Genomic DNA, 21,333 nt, shown 5'->3' on the forward strand with positions numbered 1-21,333 from the left:
TCTGTTGTTTGTGCGAGGGAGGCACAGAAGGCGAGTGTGGCGGGCTGCCTCCCCTCCGCAGAGAGCCAGGGGGACCGGGCGGCCACAGCCTGCTAAGAGGCCTGATCTAAGAATGATCATAAAAGCAAAGCAGGCAAGGAAGGAACGGTCCTGAGGGGCCGTGGAGGGACGTATCAGGGGACATGAGGTTGTTAGGGCAGTTAGCCCCCAGTGCTACTGTAGGGCCTGCCCTGGCCAAGGCCATCCCACGTTTTCAGCCTTCTCTGGTCAGAGAGCTGTCACAGGTCATATATGACCTGGTCATATCAATAGTAGTCCAAAGCCTTCCTTATGGTTTTTAAGTGACACCATCCTCAGTAATCTCATTGATCTTTAGGCCGTCCATGTCGGGCCATCCTCTCCACCTGCTAACCTGCTAAATCTTTGCTACACGCTTTAAGGACTGTCCGTGGCATGTACACATCTAAATTCAAAGACATACCTTTTAAATAACAGGGCCGAATTCAGCAAAACAGCCAAAAACGAAAAATAGAGCTCTCCCATTGTCAAGTTACAGAGGCCAAGACGGATGCAGGTGCAGAATTTTATTGTGAACAGCGCAAAAATAACGGCTAACACGGCGAGTCAACACAAAGCAACAAAATTTTTGATTTGGATGTATACTTTGGGTCATTGTCCTGCTGAAAGGTGAAATTTCTTTTCATCTTCAGCTTACTAGCAGACACCTGAAGGTTTTGCATCTATCTAAAATCGGCCGGTATTTGTAGCTATTCATGATTCCCTCCACCTTGATAAATGCCCTGCTTCTGGCTGAAGAAAATCAGCCGTAATGCATGATGCTGCCACCACCGTGCTTCACCGTAGCTTCGGTGCTCTTTTGGTGATGTGCCTTTTGTTTGCACCAAATATACCTTTTGGAATTGGTCTCATCAGGCCATACATACATTTTTGCCACATGGTTTGGGGGATTTACTTGAGCTTGGATGTTTTTTTGTGAGAAAGCGCTTCCGTCTAGGCGCCATACCCCACAGCCCAGACATGTGAAGAATGAGAGATTGTTGTCATGTGCAGAGTGTAATCAGTACTTGTCAGATATTCCTGCAGCTCCTTTAATGTTGTTGTTGGTGTTTTGGCAGCCTCCCTGGTAAACTTTTGTCTTGTCCTTTTATAAATGTTTGAGGGACGTGATGGGGTGATGTCACTGCAGTGTTCCATTTTCTCCACATGCTGATGATGGCCTTTACGGTGTTCCATGGTACATTCAATGTTTTAGAAATTCTTTAATAACCCCTCTCCTGATCGATACTGTGCGTGTCTTGTAAGCTTTTTGTGGACCATGGCTTCAGTAGTGGGTTGTGAAGAAAATCCCTAAAATGTTTCTGGTTGTTTTTCATTCAGGTTTTTATACATCATAATTTCACATTGAGGGTGGAAAAAGTTCTAACATGATTTATCCTGGTTTCATCATAAAAAACTGCCATTGTAACAGGGGTGTGTAGACTTTTAATAGCCACTGTACTTCAGACTCTACTTTATGAAAACAAATATATTTTTTCAAAATGATGTTGTGTAAGGCGTTCTATCTAAATACAGATGACAGCACATAAAGTTAACATTTTTTAAATGACTTAATAACAAAAAACTAACTCCTACAGCTTGTGTGTGTGTGTGTGTGTGTGTGTGTGTGTGTGTGTGTGTGTGTGTGTGTGTGTGTGTGTGTGTAGTCTGGACCGTTGCTTCAACTGTGATTATGTGAATGTATATGATGGTCTGTATGACGTACTGAATCAGCAATCATATTAATGTTAAAGGAATGAATTCATTTTGAGTTGATAGATTATTAAATTTCAGATTTGTTTAGTTTAATTTATTTCATTTGATTTGACTTTTTTTTTTTTTTAGATTTCATTAGCTGCAGGGATCATTGTGGTTATAACGGTACGCTCTGTTCCTGCACCAGCTCCTGTCAGTCCTATGGAAACTGCTGCAATGATTATTACGGTGAGAACTATTTTTTAAAAATCTAGTTAATGTAATAGTTTAAAAAAAAATCTATTTAACGTAAGATACAGTGAGGGGAAAAAGTATTTGATCACCTGCTGATTTTGTACGTTTGCCCACTGACAAAGAAATGATCAGTGTATAATTTTAATAGTAGATTTATTTGAACAGTGAGAGACAGAATAACAACAAGAAGATCCAGAAAAACGCATGTCAAAAATGTTATAAATTGATTTGCATTTTAATGAGGGAAAGAATTTTTGACCCCCTCTCAATCAGAAAGATTTCTGGCTCCCAGGTGTCTTTTATAGAGGTAACGAGCTGAGATTAGGAGCACTCCCTTTAAGAGTGTGCTCCTAATCTCAGCTCGTTACCTGTATAAAAGACACCTGTCCACAGAAGCAATCAATCAATCAGATTCCGAACTCTCCACCATGGCCAAGACCAAAGAGCTCTCCAAGGATGTCAGGGACAAGATTGTAGACCTACACAAGTCTGGAATGGGCTACAAGACCATTGCCAAGCAGCTTGGTGAGAAGGTGACAACAGTTGGTGCGATTATTCGAAAATGGAAGGAACACAAAAGAACTGTCGATCTCCCTCGGCCTGGGGCTCCATGCAAGATCTCACCTCGTGGAGCTGCAGTGATCATGAGAACAGTGAGGAATCAGCCCAGAACTACACGGAGTTGATCATGAGAACAGTGATGAATCAGCCCAGAATTACACGGGAGGATCTTGTCAATGACCTCAAGGCAGCTGGGACCATAGTCACCAAGAAAACAATTGGTAACACACTACGCCGTGAAGGACTGAAATCCTGCAGCGCCCGCAAGGTCCCGCTGCTCAAGAAAGCACATATACACGCCCGTCTGAAGTTTGCCAATGAACATCTGAATGATTCAGAGGACAACTGGGTGAAAGTGTTGTGGTCAGATGAGACCAAAATGGAGCTCTTTGACATCAACTCAACTCGCCGTGTTTGGAGGAGGAATGCTGCCTATGACCCCAAGAACACCATCCCCATCGTCAAACATGGAGGTGGAAACATTATGCTTTGGGGGTGTTTTTCTGCTAAGGGGACAGGACAACTTCACCGCATCAAAGGGACGATGGACGGGGCCATGTACCGTCAAATCTTGGGTGAGAACCTCCTTCCCTCAGCCAGGGCATTGAAAATGGGTCGTGGATGGATATTCCAGCATGACAATGACCCAAAACACATGGCCAAGGCAACAAAGGAGTGGCTCAAGAAGAAGCACATTAAGGTCCTGGAGTGGCCTAGCCAGTCTCCAGACCTTAATCCCATAGAAAATCTGTGGAGGGAGCTGAAGGTTCGAGTTGCCAAACGTCAACCTCGAAACTTTAATGACTTGGAGAAGATCTGCAAAGAGGAGTGGGACAAAATCCCTCCTGAGATGTGTGCAAACCTGGTGGCCAACTACAAGAAACGTCTGACCTCTGTGATTGCCAACAAGGGTTTTTAAACCAAGTACTAAGTCATGTTTTGCAGAGGGGTCAAATACTTATTTCCCTCATTAAAATGCAAATCAATTTATAACATTTTTGATCTGCGTTTTTCTGGATTTTTTTTGTTGTTGTTATTCTGTCTCTCACTGTTCAAATAAATCTACCATTAAAATTATAGACTGATCATTTCTTTGTCAGTGGGCAAATGTACAAAATCAGCAGGGGATCAAATACTTTTTTCCCCTCACTGTATATGTAATTTTTTAGACCTAAATTAACATTACTATTTATTATGAAATGTTTCAATCGGTAAATTAAAAAAAAAAAGATTTTACTTTTACTTTTGTATTCATTTTTTTTTCTTTTTGTTCTTTCCCTTGTTGATAGCATGCAGAGTTATAAACAGATGGAAAGAGCTAGTGACAGTGTGAAATCAGTAGTAGTGTTTGCAAAAATGCAGACTCACAGACATGTGATGTTTAATACATACAGTGTGAACTTTTTACCATTTTTCATTTAGATTATTGTTTCAACACCACCACCACAACAACACAAGGTAAAAATGTAATTGTCTTTAACCGGTGTATTCTCAGTAAAACTGCTCTGTCTCCTCCATTATTTCTCTTCATTTGGATCTAGAAATCGTTTCTGTTTCTCCATTCTAGACCTTCTTCCATTCTTTAGTTTCCTATTTACTTAAACGTCCCTAACTGAATATTTTCTCACTGTGTTTAAGAATCCACGACGACCGAAAGCTCACTGACAACAGGTAATGTTTCAGTACCGAATACTGACGTACTGAATCAGCAATCATATTCATATTAAAGGAATGAATTGATTTTGATTTGATCTATTATTAAATGTCAGATTTGTTTAGTTTAATTTATTTCATTTGATTTGACTTTTTTTTTTTTTTTTTTTTTAGATTTCATTAGCTGCAGGGGTCATTGTGGTTATAATGGTGCGCTCTGTTCCTGCACCAGCTCCTGTCAGTCCTACGGAAACTGCTGCAATGATTATTACGGTGAGAACTATTTTTTAAAAATCTAGTTAATGTAAGATATATGTATTTTTTTAGTCCTAAATTAACATTACTATTTATTATGCAATGGAACAATCGGTAAATTAAAAAAAAAAAAGATTTTACTTTTACTTTTGTATTTTTTTTTTCTTTTCGTTCTTTCCCTTGTTGATAGGATGCAGAGTTATAAACAGATGGAAAGAGCTAGTGACAGTGTGAAATCAGTAGTAGTGTTTGCAAAAATGCAGACTCACAGACGTGATGTTTAATACATACAGCGTGAACTTTTTACCATTTTTCATTTAGATTATTGTTTCACCCCCACAACAACACCAACAACAACACCAGGTAAAAATGTAATTGTCTTTAACCGGTGTATTCTCAGTAAAACTGCTCTGTCTCCTACATTATTTCTCTTTATTTGGATCTAGAAATCGTTTTTGGTTCTCCATTCTAGACCTTCTTCCATTCTTTAGTTTCCTATTTACTTAAACGTCTCTAACTGAATATTTTCTCACTGTGTTTAAGAATCCACGACGACAGAAAGCTCACTGACAACAGGTAATGTTTCAGTACCGAATACTGACGTACTGAATCAGCAATCATATTAATATTAAAGGAATGAATTGATTTTGAGTTGATCTATTATTAAATGTCAGATTTGTTTAGTTTAATTTATTTCATTTGATTTGACTTTGGAGTTTGCATGTTCTCCCCTCACATTTGTGTAAATATTTGATGATATCTTTTCATGTGGCAACACTGAAGAAATGACACTTTGCTACAATGTAAAGTAGCGAGTGTACAGCTTGTGTAACAGTGTAAATGTGCTGTCCCCTCAAAATAACACAACACACAGCCATTAATGTCTAAACCGCTGGCAACAAAAGTGAGTACACCCCTAAGTGAAAATGTCCAAATTGGTCCCGAAGTGTCAATATTGTGTGTGGCCACCATTATTTTCCAGCACTGCCTTAACCCTCTTGGGCATGAAGTTCACCAGAGCTTCACAGATTGCCACTGGAGTCCTCTTCCACTCCTCCATGATGACATCACGGAGCTGGTGGATGTTAGAGACTGTGTGCTCCTCCACCTTCCGTTTGAGGATCCTCCACAGATGCTCAATAGGGTTTAGTCCATCACCTTCACCCTGACCTTCTTTAGCAAGGCAGTGGTCGTCTTGGAGGTGTGTTTGGGGTCGTTATCATGCTGGATTACTGCCCTGCGGCACAGTCCCCGGAGGGAGGGGATCATGCTGTGCTTCAGTATGTCACAGTACATGTTGGCATTCATGGTTCCCTCAATGAACTGTAGCTCCCCAGTGCCGGCAGCACTCATGCAGCCCCAGACCATGACACTCCCACCACCATGCATGACTGTAGGCAAGACACACTTGTCTTTGTACTCCTCACCTGGTTGCCGCCACACACGCTTGACACCATCTGAACCAAATAAGTTTATCTTGGTCTCATCAGACCGCAGGACATGGTTCCAGTAATCCATGTCCTTAGTCTGCTCGTCTTCAGCAAACTGTCTGCGGGCTTTCTTGTGCATCATCTTTAGAAGAGGCTTCCTTCTGGGACGACAGCCATGCAGACCAATTTGATGCAGTGTGCGGCGTATGAGCACTGACAGGCTGACCCCCCACCCCTTCAACCTCTGCAGCAATGCTGGCAGCACTCATACGTCTATTTCCCAAACACAACCTCTGGATATGACGCTGAGCACTTGCACTCAACTTCTTTGGTCGACCATGGCGAGGCCTGTTCTGAGTGGAACCTGTCCTGTTAAACCGCTGTATGGTCTTGGCCACCGTGCTGCAGCTCAGTGTCAGGGTCTTGGCAATCTTCTTAAAGCCTAGGCCATCTTTATGTAGAGCAACAATTCTTTTTTTCAAATCCTCAGAGAGTTCTTTACCATGAATTGCCATGTTGAACTTCCAGTGACCAGTATGAGGGCGTGTGAGAGCTTTGACACCAAATTTAACACACCTGCACCCCATTCACACCTAAGACCTTGTAACACTAACCAGTCACATGACACCGGGGAGGGAAAATGGCTAATTGGGTCCAATGTGGACATTTTCACTTAGGGGTGTACTCACTTTTGTTGCCAGCGGTTTAGACATTAATGGTTGTGTGGTGAGTTATTTTGAAGGGACAGCAAATTTACACTGTTACACAAGCTGTACACTCGCTACTTTACACTGTAGCACAGTGTCATTTCTTCAGTGTTGTCACATGAAAAGATATCATCAAATATTTACACAAATGTGAGGGGTGCACTCACTTTTGTGAGATACTGTACATAATATACCACAGCACTGTTTATTTCTGGATTTGTGATTGGTTAGAAGGTGTTGATTAATTTTAGGCAGCGTGACGACGGCCATCTTATAGGGGTACTCATATTTGTGATAGTGTTTAAAACCGTGGTGTGCTTCAGGTGGAGCTCCATGTGGTGGAAATCTGACTCAGTCACGAGGGGAATTTTTCAGCCCCAATTATCCCAAGAATTATCCCAATAATGCACACTGCACATGGAACCTGCTGGCCGGAGAACTGCAAGTGGTTTCGTTAAACTTCACGTTCGTCGAGTAAGAAATCACCTTCCTGTTTCTCAACTGCTGATAAATCATACCTGACTTTTTTTTTTTTTTTTTTAGATCTTTATAATTTAAGAATATTTGTTTGTGGTTAGTCTGTAAGGCTAGTTTCATTACACTTTCTTCAGTGTGGAGTTAGGCTATGACTTTATCCGCGTGTACAACGGTCCGACTGCTCAGCATTCACTTTTGGGTAATGTGAGTGGAAATCAGAGAGCTACCTTCAACTCCAGCAGCAGATACATGACCGTCGTTTTCTCCAGTGACTACATCGTGACTCCAAAAGGTTTTCGAGCAGAATGGGCTTTCATAGGTAAGTGTTATTTAATCTCATTTCAACTCCATTCATTTTGTTTATGGACAGTTCAGTGAAAAAGTGATAAAAATAAATGTGATAAAAATCAATCAATCAATCAATAAATAAATAAATAATATACATTTACCAATGGCCATGGTAGAAACCACTACCGAACATGCTGTTAAAAGGAAATAATTAACTTCGGGGTGGTAACAGCAACGCCACTTCAATGGTCTGTTGAAGAGTGTAGCATTAGGAGAACTTTCTTCTTAGGGTTCTGATTCAGGATGAATACATTTCAAAAACCATCACAGAAAACAGGTCACAGCGAAGGAGACCGTCATTTCGTTCAGAAGAGTGAAAAAGAAAGTGTGTAAAATGATGAACAGAACTGTTCCCCTGATGGAGGAGTAACTTTTTAGTAACGTATTGATTTTTAAAATACATTATGATATTTTCTCAAACCAAATGAAACTTTCACACTTTTACTGTGTTTATAACACTGATACTGTGTTCCCTTTCAAAGGGAACTTTGACGTTGCATTTAGCATAACAGTATGGGAGCGCCTTGTGCGCGTGACCGGTATCTGAAGCTTGTGTAAAATCAAGCCTCTACTTATAGGCCTGCCATGATCAGGTGACGTGGCAATTAAGCGCATCGCATGACATATATATATATATATATATATATATATATATATATATTGTGAGGAATTAGCCCGGGGAAGGGCGGCGTACAGACCCACAGGAGACAGAAGGATGGTTGCAAGCGGTGGTTTATTGTGGCTAGGGTGAAGTGAATGGGTTATAAGTGGATAAGCGCAGGGTTTTGTGGAGGCGTGGCGGCCGGCGGAGTCTACTCGTGGCGGAGGCGGGATTCCCGAGGCGGGGCGGGGGTTTTCCCAGGCCGGCGTCCTCCGTGTGTGCGACTCTCACTATCCGGCGGTCTCGTCCGCGCTTGTGCCTCGGAGTCCGTCTTGACGCTACGATATTCTCCTCCCTTTCCCGGCCGGAAGCGCGCCCTTTTATCCTCCTCCGCCGTCGCCTGAGTGGTGGGACTCCCCCGTTGGATCCGCCAATCGCTGGCCGGAGTTGCGTCAGCCCCGCCCTGCCGCGGCGGTCCTTCCGGCTGGCGGAATGTTCGGCAGGAAGCTGCCCACGTCGTGCCGGTGCGGCAGTTGGAGAAGGAGCGATTTCCTTCTTATGTGCGCCGGCACTCTGCCGGTCGCGACAGTACCCCCCCCTCAGCTCCGAGCCTACTGCCGCTCGGTGGTGGGCCCAGAGGGTGTCGGTGAGGGCTTCTTTTAGGGCCTGGAAGGCCCTTTCTGCATCGGCTGTCCACCTCACCTGGTCTGGCTGGCCCTTCTTTGTAAGGTCTGAGAGGGGAGAGACTACAGCAGAAAAGTTAGGCACGAACCTGCGGTAGTAGCCCGCCAATCCCAAGAAGGCACGTACCTGGTTTTTCGATGTCGGGCGCGGATAGTCCTTCACAGCCTCAATCTTCTTTAGTTGGGGCTTCAGCATTCCCCGTCCGATGCGGTATCCCAGGTACTGGGCTTCCGTCAGCCCTGGGTGGCATTTCTTTGGGTTCGCTGTCAGGCCAGCCTCCCGGACGATGGGGCCCACCCTGTCAATCCTTGCTTGCTCCTTCACACGTCGCCGCGATCTCCGGGGCCCGGTTCTCGGTACCACCCGGAATCCGGGCCAGTCTCGTCCCAGGAGGAGGGGCACGGGGAGTTTGGGGATGATTCCGACCTGAAGGGGCCAGGTGCCGGCTTCGCCCCGGATCTGGACCTCGGCTGCGGGGACTTCCCGGGTGTCCCCATGGACGCAGGTCATGGTGAGCGTCCCGCTTGGGCGGCGTCCGTCAGGCAGGATGGAGGGCTGGGCGAGGGTCACCGTGCTCCCGGTGTCCAGTAGGGCGGTTACCGGTCTCCCTTCGACCCACACCATCAAGGAGGGCGCCTCCGGCGGTTGCTGCTGATGGAGGGCGCAGCCTGCGAGCCACGGTTTTGTCAGCAGCCGGGCGGCTTCCCTCTCCGGCTCTGTAGGCATGGACTCATCTCGGGGGTGTTCACAAGTGGGCGCCCTCTGGGGGTTCCTCCAGGTGCAGGGCCGGGTCTGGCAGTCGGACCGGGGGCCCTGGGCACCGAGGGGCCGATCGAGGTGCTGCTGCTCCCCGGGGTCGAGCTCTAGGGTGGCCAAGGTTCGCTCCAGGACAGTCAGGAGTTCCTGGGCCGTAGTTGTGGCGTGTGCCCCCACAGCCTGTCTCTCTGCCCGTGGTAGCGCCCTCAGGAAACGGTCGACCGCCACTTTCTCTGCCACCTCTGAGGTGGTATGCCGATCCGGCCGGAGCCATCGTTTGGTGATCCGGATGAGGGCGCTCATCTGGCACCGTGGTCGGGCACCTGGTCGATAAACCCAGCGATGGAATTCAGTAGCTGCCTGGCCAGGGGTTCGGCCACACCATGCCAGGACTCCCTCCTTCATCGCCAGGTAGTCTGCGGCCTCCTCCGGCTCGAGGGCATAGTAGGCTGTTCGGGCCTCTCCCGTGAGTAGTGGGCCAAGGGCGCGTGGCCAATCTTCACGGTCCCACCCCTCCCGGCGGGCGATACTCTCGAAGGCTTCGAAGTACGCCTCGAGGTCCTCTTCGGGGCCGAGGGGGGGTAGTAGGCGGCGGATCTCACTGCTTGCGTCGGGGAGAGGCACGGAGGCGGCGGGGGCCTCAGTCCTCATGGCGAACAGTGTCTGTATGGCGACCTGAAGGCTCACGGCGAGCTGCTGTGTCACAGCGTGCTGCTGGAGGCTGGCCTCCAGCAGGTATTGCAGGGTGCGGTCCATTTTGGGGGGGGCTCCCTTTTTTTTTTTTTTTTTCCTCTCTCTCACGGATTTATTTATAATTTTTTTTTTTTTTTTTTTTTTTTTTTATTTATTTATTTTTTTTTTGTGTGGTAGGCGGGTCTGTACTATGCCCGCATCCTCCACCAGTTGTGAGGAATTAGCCCGGGGAAGGGCGGCGTACAGACCCACAGGAGACAGAAGGATGGTTGCAAGCGGTGGTTTATTGTGGCTAGGGTGAAGTGAATGGGTTATAAGTGGATAAGCGCGGGGTTTTGTGGAGGCGTGGCGGCTGGCGGAGTCTACTCGTGGCGGAGGCGGGATTCCCGAGGCGGGGCGGGGGTTTTCCCGGGCCGGCGTCCTCCGTGTGTGCGACTCTCACTATCCGGCGGTCTCGTCCGCGCTTGTGCCTCGGAGTCCGTCTTGACGCTACGATATTCTCCTCCCTTTCCCGGCCGGAAGCGCGCCCTTTTATCCTCCTCCGCCGTCGCCTGAGTGGTGGGACTCCCCCGTTGGATCCGCCAATCGCTGGCCGGAGTTGCGTCAGCCCCGCCCTGCCGCGGCGGTCCTTCCGGCTGGCGGAATGTTCGGCAGGAAGCTGCCCACGTCGTGCCGGTGCGGCAGTTGGAGAAGGAGCGATTTCCTTCTTATGTGCGCCGGCACTCTGCCGGTCGCGACAATATATATATATATATATATATATATATATATATATATATATATATATATATATATATATATATATATATATATATATGGCACCTCTGAACCATGCCACCAGCCTTATTATCTTCAGCAGGACTGCATGTCTGTTGTTTGTGCGAGGGAGGCACAGAAGGCGAGTGTGGCGGGCTGCCTCCCCTGCGCAGAGAGCCAGGGGGACCGGACGGCCACAGCCTGCTAAGAGGCCTGATCTAAGAATGATCATAAAAGCAAAGCAGGCAAGGAAGGAACGGTCCTGAGGGGCCGTGGAGGGACGTATCAGGGGACATGAGGTTGTTCGGGCAGTTAGCCCCCAGCGCTACTGTAGGACCTGCCCTGGCCAAGGCCATCCCACGTTTTCAGCCTTCTCTGGTCAGAGAGCTGTCACAGGTCATATGACCTGGTCATATCAATAGTAGTCCAAAGCCTTCCTTATGGTTTTTAAGTGACACCATCCTCGGTAATCTCATTGATCTTTAGGCAGTCCATGTCGGGCCATCCTCTCCACCTGCTAACCTGCTAAATCTTTGCTACATGCTTTAAGGACTGTCCGTGGCATGTATACATCTAAATTCCAAGACATACCTTTTAAATAACAGGGCCGAATTCAGCAAAACAGCCAAAAATGACGAAAAATAGAGCTCTCCCATTGACGAGTTACGGAGGCGAAGACGGATGCAAGTGCAGATTTTTATTGTGAACAGCGCAAAAATAACGGCTAACACGGCGAGTCAACACAAAGCAACAACATTTTTGATTTGGATGTATGCTTTGGGTCATTGTCCTGCTGAAAGGTGAAATTTCTTTTCATCTTCAGCTTACTAGCAGACACCTGAAGGTTTTGCATCTATCTAAAATCGGCCGGTATTTGTAGCTATTCATGATTCCCTCCACATTCATAAATGCCCTGCTTCTGGCTGAAGAAAATCAGCCGTAATGCATGATGCTGCCACCACCGTGCTTCACCGTAGCTTCGGTGCTCTTTTGGTGATGTGCCTTTTGTTTGCACCAAATATACCTTTTGGAATTGGTCTCATCAGGCCATACATACATTTTTGCCACATGGTTTGGGGGATTTACTTGAGCTTGGATGTTTTTTTGTGAGAAAGCGCTTCTGTCTAGGCGCCATACCCCACAGCCCAGACATGTGAAGAATGAGAGATTGTTGTCATGTGCAGAGTGTAATCAGTACTTGTCAGATATTCCTGCAGCTCCTTTAATGTTGTTGTTGGTGTTTTGGCAGCCTCCCTGGTAAGCTTTTGTCTTGTCCTTTTATAAATGTTTGAGGGACGTGATGGGGTGATGTCACTGCAGTGTTCCATTTTCTCCACATGCTGATGATGGCCTTTACGGTGTTCCATGGTACATTCAATGTTTTAGAAATTCTTTAATAACCCCTCTCCTGATCGATACTGTGCGTGTCTTGTAAGCTTTTTGTGGACCATGGCTTCAGTAGTGGGTTGTGAAGAAAATCCCTAAAATGTTTCTGGTTGTTTTTCATTCAGGTTTTTATACATCATAATTTCACATTGAGGGTGGAAAAAGTTCTAACATGATTTATCCTGGTTTCATTTGCTTTTCATCATAAAAAACTGCCATTGTAACAGGGGTGTGTAGACTTTTAATAGCCATTGTACTTCAGACTCTACTTTATGAAAACAAATATATTTTTTCAAAATGATGTTGTGTAAGGCATTCTATCTAAATACAGATGACAGCACATAAAGTTAACATTTTTAAAATGACTTAATAAGAAAAAATTAACTCCTACAGCCTGTGTGTGTGTGTGTGTGTGTGTGTCTGTGTGTGTGTGTGTGTGTGTAGTCTGGACCGCTGCTTCAACTGTGATTATGTGAATGTATATGATGGTCTGTATGACGTAATGAATCAGCAATCATATTAATGTTAAAGGAATGAATTGATTTTGAGTTGATTTATTATTAAATGTCAGATTTGTTTAGTTTAATCTATTTCATTTGATTTGACTTTTTCTTTTTCTTTTTTTTTTTTAGATTTCATTAGCTGCAGGGATCATTGTGGTTATAACGGTACGCTCTGTTCCTGCACCAGCTCCTGTCAGTCCTATGGAAACTGCTGCAATGATTATTACGGTGAGAACTATTTTTTAAAAATCTAGTTAATGTAATAAAGTTTTAAAAAATATCTATTTAACATAAGATACAGTGAGGGAAAAAAGTATTTGATCCCCTGCTGATTTTGTACGTTTGCCCACTGACAAAGAAATGAGCAGTCTATAATTTTAATGGTAGATTTATTTGAACAGTGAGAGACAGAATAACAACAAGAAGATCCAGAAAAACGCATGTCAAAAATGTTATAAATTGATTTGCATTTTATTGAGGGAAATAAGTATTTGACCCCCTCTCAATCAGAAAGATTTCTGGCTCCCAGGTGTCTTTTATACAGGTAACGAGCTGAGATTAGGAGCACACTCTTAAAGGGAGTGCTCCTAATATCAGCTTGTTACCTGTATAAAAGACACCTGTCCACAGAAGCAATCAATCAATCAGATTCCAAACTCTCCACCATGGCCAAGACCAAAGAGCTCTCCAAGGATGTCAGGGACAAGATTGTAGACCTACACAAGTCTGGAATGGGCTACAAGACCATTGCCAAGCAGCTTGGTGAGAAGGGGACAACAGTTGGTGCGATTATTCGCAAATGGAAGAAACACAAAAGAACTGTCGATCTCCCTCGGCCTGGGGCTCCATGCAACATCTCACCTCGTGGAGTTGCAATGATCATGAGAACAGTGAGGAATCAGCCCAGAACTACACGGGAGGATCTTGTCAATGATCTCAAGGCAGCTGGGACCATAGTCACCAAGAAAACAATTGGTAACACACTACGCCGAGAAGGACTGAAATCCTGCAGCGCCCGCAAGGCCCCCCTGCTCAAGAAAGCACATATACGTGCCCGTCTGAAGTCTGCCAATGAACATCTGAATGATTCAGAGGACAACTGGGTGAAAGTGTTGTGGTCAGATGAGACCAAAATGGAGCTCTTTGGCATCAACTCAACTCGCCATGTTTGGAGGAGTAGGAATGCTGCCTATGACCCCAAGAACACCATCCCCACCGTCAAACATGGAGGTGGAAACGTTATGCTTTGGGGGTGTTTTTCTGCTAAGGGGACAGGACAACTTCACCGCATTAAAGGGACGATGGACGGGGCCATGTACCGTCAAATCTTGGGTGAGAACCTCCTTCCCTCAGCCAGGGCATTGAAAATGGGTCGTGGATGGGTATTCCAGCATGACAATGACCCAAAACACACGGCCAAGGCAACAAAGGAGTGGCTCAAGTAGAAGCACATTAAGGTCCTGGAGTGGCCTAGCCAGTCTCCAGACCTTAATCCCATAGAAAATCTGTGGAGGGAGCTGAAGGTTCGAGTTGCCAAACGTCAACCTCGAAACCTTAATGACTTGGAGAAGATCTGCAAAGAGGAGTGGGACAAAATCCCTCCTGAGATGTGTGCAAACCTGGTGGCCAACTACAAGAAACGTCTGACCTCTGTGATTGCCAACAAGGGTTTTTTCCACCAAGTGCTAAGTCATGTTTTGCAGAGGGGTCAAATACTTATTTCCCTCATTAAAATGCAAATCAATTTATAACATTTTTGACATGTGTTTTTCTGGATTTTTTGTTGTTGTTATTCTGTCTCTCACTGTTCAAATAAATCTACCATTAAAATTATAGACTGATCATTTCTTTGTCAGTGGGCAAACGTACAAAATCAGCAGGGGAGCAAATACTTTTTTTCCCTCACTGTATATGTAATTTTTTAGACCTAAATTAACATTACATTTATTATGAAATGTTTCAATCGGTAAATTAAAAAAAAAAAAGATTTTACTTTTAGTTTTGTATTTTTTTTTCTTCTTTTCGTTCTTTCCCATGTTGATAGGATGCAGAGTTATAAACAGATGGAAAGAGCTAGTGACAGTGTGAAATCAGTAGTAGTGTTTGCAAAAATGCAGACTCACAGAAATGTGATGTTTAATACGTACAGTGTGAAGTTTTTACCATTTTTCATTTAGATTATTGTTTCACCACCACCACCACCACCACCACCACCACCACAATCACCACCACCACCACCACAACAACACAAGGTAAAAATGTAATTGTCCTTAACCGGTGTATTCTCAGTAAAACTGCTCTGTCTCCTCCATTATTTCTCTTCATTTGGATCTAGAAATCGTTTCTGTTTCTCCATTCTAGACCTTCTTCCATTCTTTAGTTTCCTATTTACTTAAACGTCTCTAACTGAATATTTTCTCACTGTGTTTAAGAACCCACGACGAGAGAAAGCTCACTGACAACAGGTAACGTTTCAGTACCGAATACTGACGTACTGAATCAGCAATCATATTCATATTAAAGGAATGAATTGATTTTGATTTGATCTATTATTAAATGTCAGATTTGTTTAGTTTAATTTATTTCATTTGATTTGACTTTTTTTTTTTTTTTTTTTTTAGATTTCATTAGCTGCAGGGGTCATTGTGGTTATAATGGTGCGCTCTGTTCCTGCACCAGCTCCTGTCAGTCCTATGGAAACTGCTGCAATGATTATTACGGTGAGAACTATTTTTTAAAAATCTAGTTAATGTAAGATATATGTATTTTTTTAGTCCTAAATTAACATTACTATTTATTATGCAATGGAACAATCGGTAAATTAAAAAAAAAAAGATTTTACTTTTACTTTTGTATTTATTTTTTTTCTTTTCGTTCTTTCCCTTGTTGATAGGATGCAGAGTTATAAACAGATGGAAAGAGCTAGTGACAGTGAAATCAGTAGTAGTGTTTGCAAAAATGCAGACTCACAGACATGTGATGTTTAATACATACAGTGTGAACTTTTTACCATTTTTCATTTAGATTATTGTTTCACCCCCACAACAACACCAACAACAACACCAGGTAAAAATGTAATTGTCTTTAACCGGTGTATTCTCAGTAAAACTGCTCTGTCTCCTCCATTATTTCTCTTTATTTGGATCTAGAAATCGTTTTTGGTTCTCCATTCTAGACCTTCTTCCATTCTTTAGTTTCCTATTTACTTAAACGTCCCTAACTGAATATTTTCTCACTGTGTTTAAGAACCCACGACAACAGAAAGCTCACTGACAACAGGTAATGTTTCAGTACTGAATACTGACGTACTGAATCAGCAATCATATTAATATTAAAGGAATGAATTGATTTTGAGTTGATCTATTATTAAATGTCAGATTTGTTTAGTTTAATTTATTTCATTTGATTTGACTTTGGAGTTTGCATGTTCTCCCCTCACATTTGTGTAAATATTTGATGATATCTTTTCATGTGGCAACACTGAAGAAATGACACTTTGCTACAATGTAAAGTAGCGAGTGTACAGCTTGTGTAACAGTGTAAATTTACCGTCCCCTCAAAATAACTCAACACACAGCCATTAATGTCTAAACCGCTGGCAACAAAAGTGAGTACACCCCTAAGTGAAAAACAGGATATGAGGGTGTATCTCAACAATGCATCAATGTATCATGAAACTTGATAAGTATCTTCAGTACTATGCCAGCAATGTACCCAAGACGTTTTATGTTTGTGCCACCTTGTGGTCAAGAACTGTAAAAACTTTAAAATTTTTTCCATTATATCATTTGAAGAATTTGTGCAAAATTCATAGGTAATTTTCCTATAATTCACTGGAGTATGCTGATGTGAATGCATGCCAAGGTCTGAAATTTAATTTAAATTTTTAATTTGATTTTGAAAAAAAAGAGCTACTCCTCTTACAAACTTTGTCCAATCATCACCAAATCTGTCACATCATCTACAGAGTAAGCCTCACAAAACTTATTTAAAAACTTATAAAATGTTGAATATTCAAAATGGTTTGCCCATAATGTGCCAACAAATCTGATAACAAAGCAGCCAAACAGGAAGTGAGGCTGCATCTCAGCAGTGACTTTGTTCAATGACACAAAGCTTGGTACACATCTTAAGGGCCATGACCTGAGGCTAAGCAACAAATTTTATTGAACAAATTTCACCTACTGGTCAAAAGTAACATTCACATGCTAAAAAATGCTCACGTCTAAGTGCCATTTTTGCAACTCCTTCTCCAAATTATGTCCAATGTTCACCAAATTTGGCTCACATCATCTTGAGAGTTGTCTGAATAAAAGTTATCAAAGGAACTCTGATATTCAAAAGAATTCTCCCATAACAGTCTTGCAAATTTTTGAAAATGCAAATCATACTTGAATCCCTTTGCCTATAGTTATTGCTCTGCTTTGCTGTGATTCCTTAACCAATAATTGTAGCATGTCTGTAAATATGAGGCTCACTGAGTCTGGGTGCTTGGCCCCAGAAAATGCTGCTTGCAGCTTTATTATTATTATTATTATTATTATTATTAGTAGTAGTATTGGTTTTTTTATTGCTAATGAATTTGGGATTTCACTATAAAATATAAACATGGCCTGGACTAGTGGGACTCAGCATGGCTATATAGTGAACAGTATAGAGGTTGGTAATGAAATACAAAGAACACAATAACTAGATGCATGGTTAGAGTTTTATGTCAAACGTTGAATGTCGTGCAGCCCGTGTGGATTGCTCCTCTGACTCGATGAACATTGCCATCCGTAAATCCTACCTGGACTCACTGGGATTCAGCTGGTACGACCTTTATCTTGATGACCATCGCTGCAGAGCTTCAACTGACAACTACTATGTCACCTTCAACTTCCGTCTCCATAGCTGCAGCACCAGGAGAACGGTAACACTACACTTTATACAATATTACATAACATCCAGTGATCCAGTGAAATCCCACAATGCACTGCAGTAGGGTAATGTCATGAACCGCACAAAGTACACTCTCAGGTACTGAATTACCCACAATGCAATATCTGGCCAAAAGTTTGTGGATGGTCAGGTGTCCAGAAACATTTGGCCAAATTGTGTACCATCAGTCAAAATACCCTGTTGGAGAGGTTAGTACAGTAAGAACAAAAAAAAAAAACACAAGACAAGTATTGGTTGTTTTTTTTATTTATTGTTATTTTTAAATAACAAAGTACTGGTGGGTGGGAATTGGAGACCAGATTAAGGAGAAAATGAGAAAAAAACATTGCAACTCTGGAGGATAAATGTGTTGTCAGTCAAACTTTAGCTAATGGTGCTTAATTTTATATGCACTTATATGTACGTATTTATGTGCACTTCCCCCCAGACCGAGAATGGACGTATTATCTACACCAATAATGTGCGAGCAGCTCAGCCAACGTCGGATGAGATCACCCGAAATAATACAGTTTTCCCGTTGGTTGTGAGATGTGTGATGGAGCGTGATTCTTCAGTCGAGATTCTTTATGAGGCCAAAGAGATTACAAATGCAGCTATCACTGGAACGGGTCGGTTCAACACCACCATGGCCTTTTACCCATCCAGCAGCTTTTACTACCCCATCACCGATTCCCCGTACCGAGTGAACCTCAATCAGCAACTGTACGTGCAGGTGCAGCTAACCCCAGCCGAACCAAGCCTCCATCTGTTCATGGACTCCTGTGTGGCCTCGCCAAACCACGACTACAGCAGCCGCACCTATGACCTTATACGCAATGGGTACAACACACACACACACACACTCACACACAACTATAACAAGTACACTGACACAAGCAACATTGTCCCTGTAAACCAATAGCAATACCTCAGTGGACCCACCTTTTAAAGGCAACACAAATAATAGTGTGAGCGTGTGTAGCTGATTGTCAGGGTTCAACATGTGAGTTACACTTGGCCCAACTATTACCCCCTACCAAGCAGGATGTTAGTGATAAGCTAACATTGTGTCAGGCATAGTGAGTTGTATACAGGAATGGTTTCATTGAAGGTTGAGATAAAGTCAACAAATAGCATCTAACACTAGGATCCTCAGGCTTAAGAAGTTGGAGGAGGTTATGTAACCCCATTATAATGTAACTGAGGTAATAAAGTAATGTAGCTGCATTATAAACCGACCTGTTAGTCCTATATGTGAACTGCAGTTATTCCAGTAAGATGAGTGCCCCACCTGCTACCTCCTATGAGTCAGGAAGTTAGTGATCCCTAGATCCAACTAGGCAGGCATAGTATGTTGGGAAAATGTAGTGGAGGAGATCAGTAATGATTGTAGTTAAGGTTGAGCTGAAGTCTACCGATAGGCCTCAAGTGTAGGCTCCACAGGTGCCTTGAAATTATAGTCAGTATTTCTTGTTATTAGTGATGGTTTTCCATGCTGATACTGGGTTACACGTTAAGTCTTTCAGCTCTTCAGAGAAGTTTCTTTTGACTGCTCAAATACCCCTAGATTGTGTGTCTATGGTCGGGGCACTCACAATAGCAGATCGCAATTGTAAACATCAATGAAATGGTTCAAATACCATCAAAGACTTTTACCCCTCCAGCAGGTTTTCCTACACCAGCACTGATTTCCTCTCCTGAGTAAACCTCAATCAGGAACTGTTTACCCTTCAGCTTCTCTGAGAGGTGTTTTTGTTGCCCACAGTAGATCCTATTCCTTGTTGTACAGGTAGTTGTTCTCTCTTTGGTAGACATCTGTAACCTACAAAGCTGCCTAGGAATGTAAATGAAGTTGTATAAGGTGTCATAATATCCATGAACTCTTTAAGACCACTGCTTGCTATGTGCTGTCTCTATTTAGACAGTTCATGTAACAATGATGTATTTATTTTTGTCTTTATCATTTCAGCTGTCGGAGAGACAACACGGTAAACATATACAGAAATGGAAATCGTTACTTCGCTCAGTTCAGCTTCAGCGCATTCAAGTTCCTGCGCACACACAACCAGGTGTTCCTCAAGTGTGATGTCATTATCTGCCCTGACAACGACTACAACTCACGATGTCGCCAAGGATGCCGTTATCGCAGGAAACGAAGCACTAGCTCTGATCACCACACTGAGGTCCTCATCCTTGGGCCAATCACACTCAAAGGTCAGAGGACAACTTGTGAATTTTGAGTAGGGACTTTGAAAGACTCTTATTATGCAAAAAGTGTAGAGGACAATCCCATAATTCTGTTTACTACATAATATGGTGGACAGACATTTTAAGGAGGCGATGTATCATAAACTGCGATAAACAGAAAAGCAGGCTTATTGTGTATTCAGAATAGTATTTATTTATTTATTTATTTATTTACAGGTCCAGAGGAGGCTGAGGCCAAGACGGAGGACAAGGAGTGAACTCACACTGACTGATTAATTAATCACTTAAATATAGTTAACACTGAATAATAATCTGAATAAGCTTCCTCTATTAAAGCATTATCTAAAGGCAAGCTGGTGTGGTGTCATTGGTGTTATGATCAGAAAATTATTATATTTATCTGTTAAAATCTGAAGAACTTATATATACACAGTACCTAAAAGAAAGTGACTGTAGAGCAGTAGATTAAACGTATTGTGCTACACCACCAGATACCACTGGTTATGGGAAGACAGTTCTAGCAATGAAAATCTTATAGCAACACTAGCTGAAATGACAAACACAAGGTTCTTTGTTCACACAGAACGATGATCAAATTTAATAAAGAAAACACTCTATGTCATAGGGAAATCAACAACAACAACAACAACAACAACAGAATGGTGTGATGTTACCACCTCATTTATTAAAGAATGTCCTACTTTTTATCTATTTATTGTTAGGTTTAATGTTGTTGAATGGCCACAAATCAAGTTAGTTGATGTTCTCAATTATGTTATAGCAGCTATAAAAAGTTGTTCCCTCACCAACCTCTCTTTATCTCTCTCTTGAGGTAAACAAGACAAAAAAAAGTTAAAGAAAAGAAAAAACTTATAATAACCTGGTTGCATAAGTATGCACACCTCTTAACTAATACTTAATTAAAGCACATATTCTTGTAATACAGCACTCAGTGATTTTGAGTCTAAAGTTGAGTCTACCAAGGTAGCACATCGTCATTTGGCAATTTTAATACACGCTTCATTGCAAAAATGTTCCAAGACAAGATCACCTGATTAAACAGGTGGAATCGGGTGTGGCTCCTGCTTGGTTGGAATGAAAACCTGCACCCACACCGGCCCTTTCCAGATAAGATCGGACACGCCTGATCTAGATCTATCAAACTGCAATTTGATCTCCTGTGCACAGAACTCTTTAAAGTCGTTCCACAGGGTTTCAAAAGGATTTACATCTGGGCTTGGCCTGGGCCATTCCAACCGATGATCTTCTTCTTCTGAAGCCATTCCTTTGTTGACTAAGATGACAGACATCAGCTTAATAAAGTTGCGGAATGTGTAAATGACATTAGATACTGGATGCTGGAACTTCTTCTCAGTAACGCTGACAAG

At 43.0% G+C, this 21,333-nt stretch overlaps 2 protein-coding genes across 2 annotated transcripts in view; both read left to right on the forward strand.

Moving 5' to 3' along the window:
- Positions 1 to 21,333, forward strand: part of LOC128633558 (CUB and zona pellucida-like domain-containing protein 1) — a 153,430-nt gene that overhangs the window by 34,917 nt on the left and 97,180 nt on the right. The window lies entirely within an intron of this gene.
- Positions 15,827 to 20,297, forward strand: LOC128633562 (CUB and zona pellucida-like domain-containing protein 1). Its single transcript, XM_053682542.1, has 6 exons — positions 15,827 to 15,883; positions 16,064 to 16,096; positions 17,554 to 17,729; positions 18,186 to 18,577; positions 19,707 to 19,951; positions 20,162 to 20,297. The coding sequence occupies exons 3-6, from the start codon at positions 17,580 to 17,582 to the stop codon at positions 20,200 to 20,202; spliced, it is 828 nt and encodes a 275-aa protein (XP_053538517.1). The 5' UTR covers positions 15,827 to 15,883; positions 16,064 to 16,096; positions 17,554 to 17,579; the 3' UTR covers positions 20,203 to 20,297.

The sequence above is a fragment of the Ictalurus punctatus genome, chromosome 9 (assembly GCF_001660625.3).
Source record: "Ictalurus punctatus breed USDA103 chromosome 9, Coco_2.0, whole genome shotgun sequence".
NCBI lineage: Eukaryota > Metazoa > Chordata > Actinopteri > Siluriformes > Ictaluridae > Ictalurus > Ictalurus punctatus.

Bases quoted from the DNA above. Each gene is read 5' to 3' on its own strand.
- LOC128633562 (XM_053682542.1), top strand. From the start codon at position 17,580: ATGAACATTGCCATCCGTAAATCCTACCTGGACTCACTGGGATTCAGC. The intron at 17,730-18,185 runs GTAACACTACAC...ACTTCCCCCCAG, and splicing joins GCTGCAGCACCAGGAGAACG to ACCGAGAATGGACGTATTAT. The intron at 19,952-20,161 runs GTCAGAGGACAA...ATTTATTTACAG, and splicing joins TGGGCCAATCACACTCAAAG to GTCCAGAGGAGGCTGAGGCC.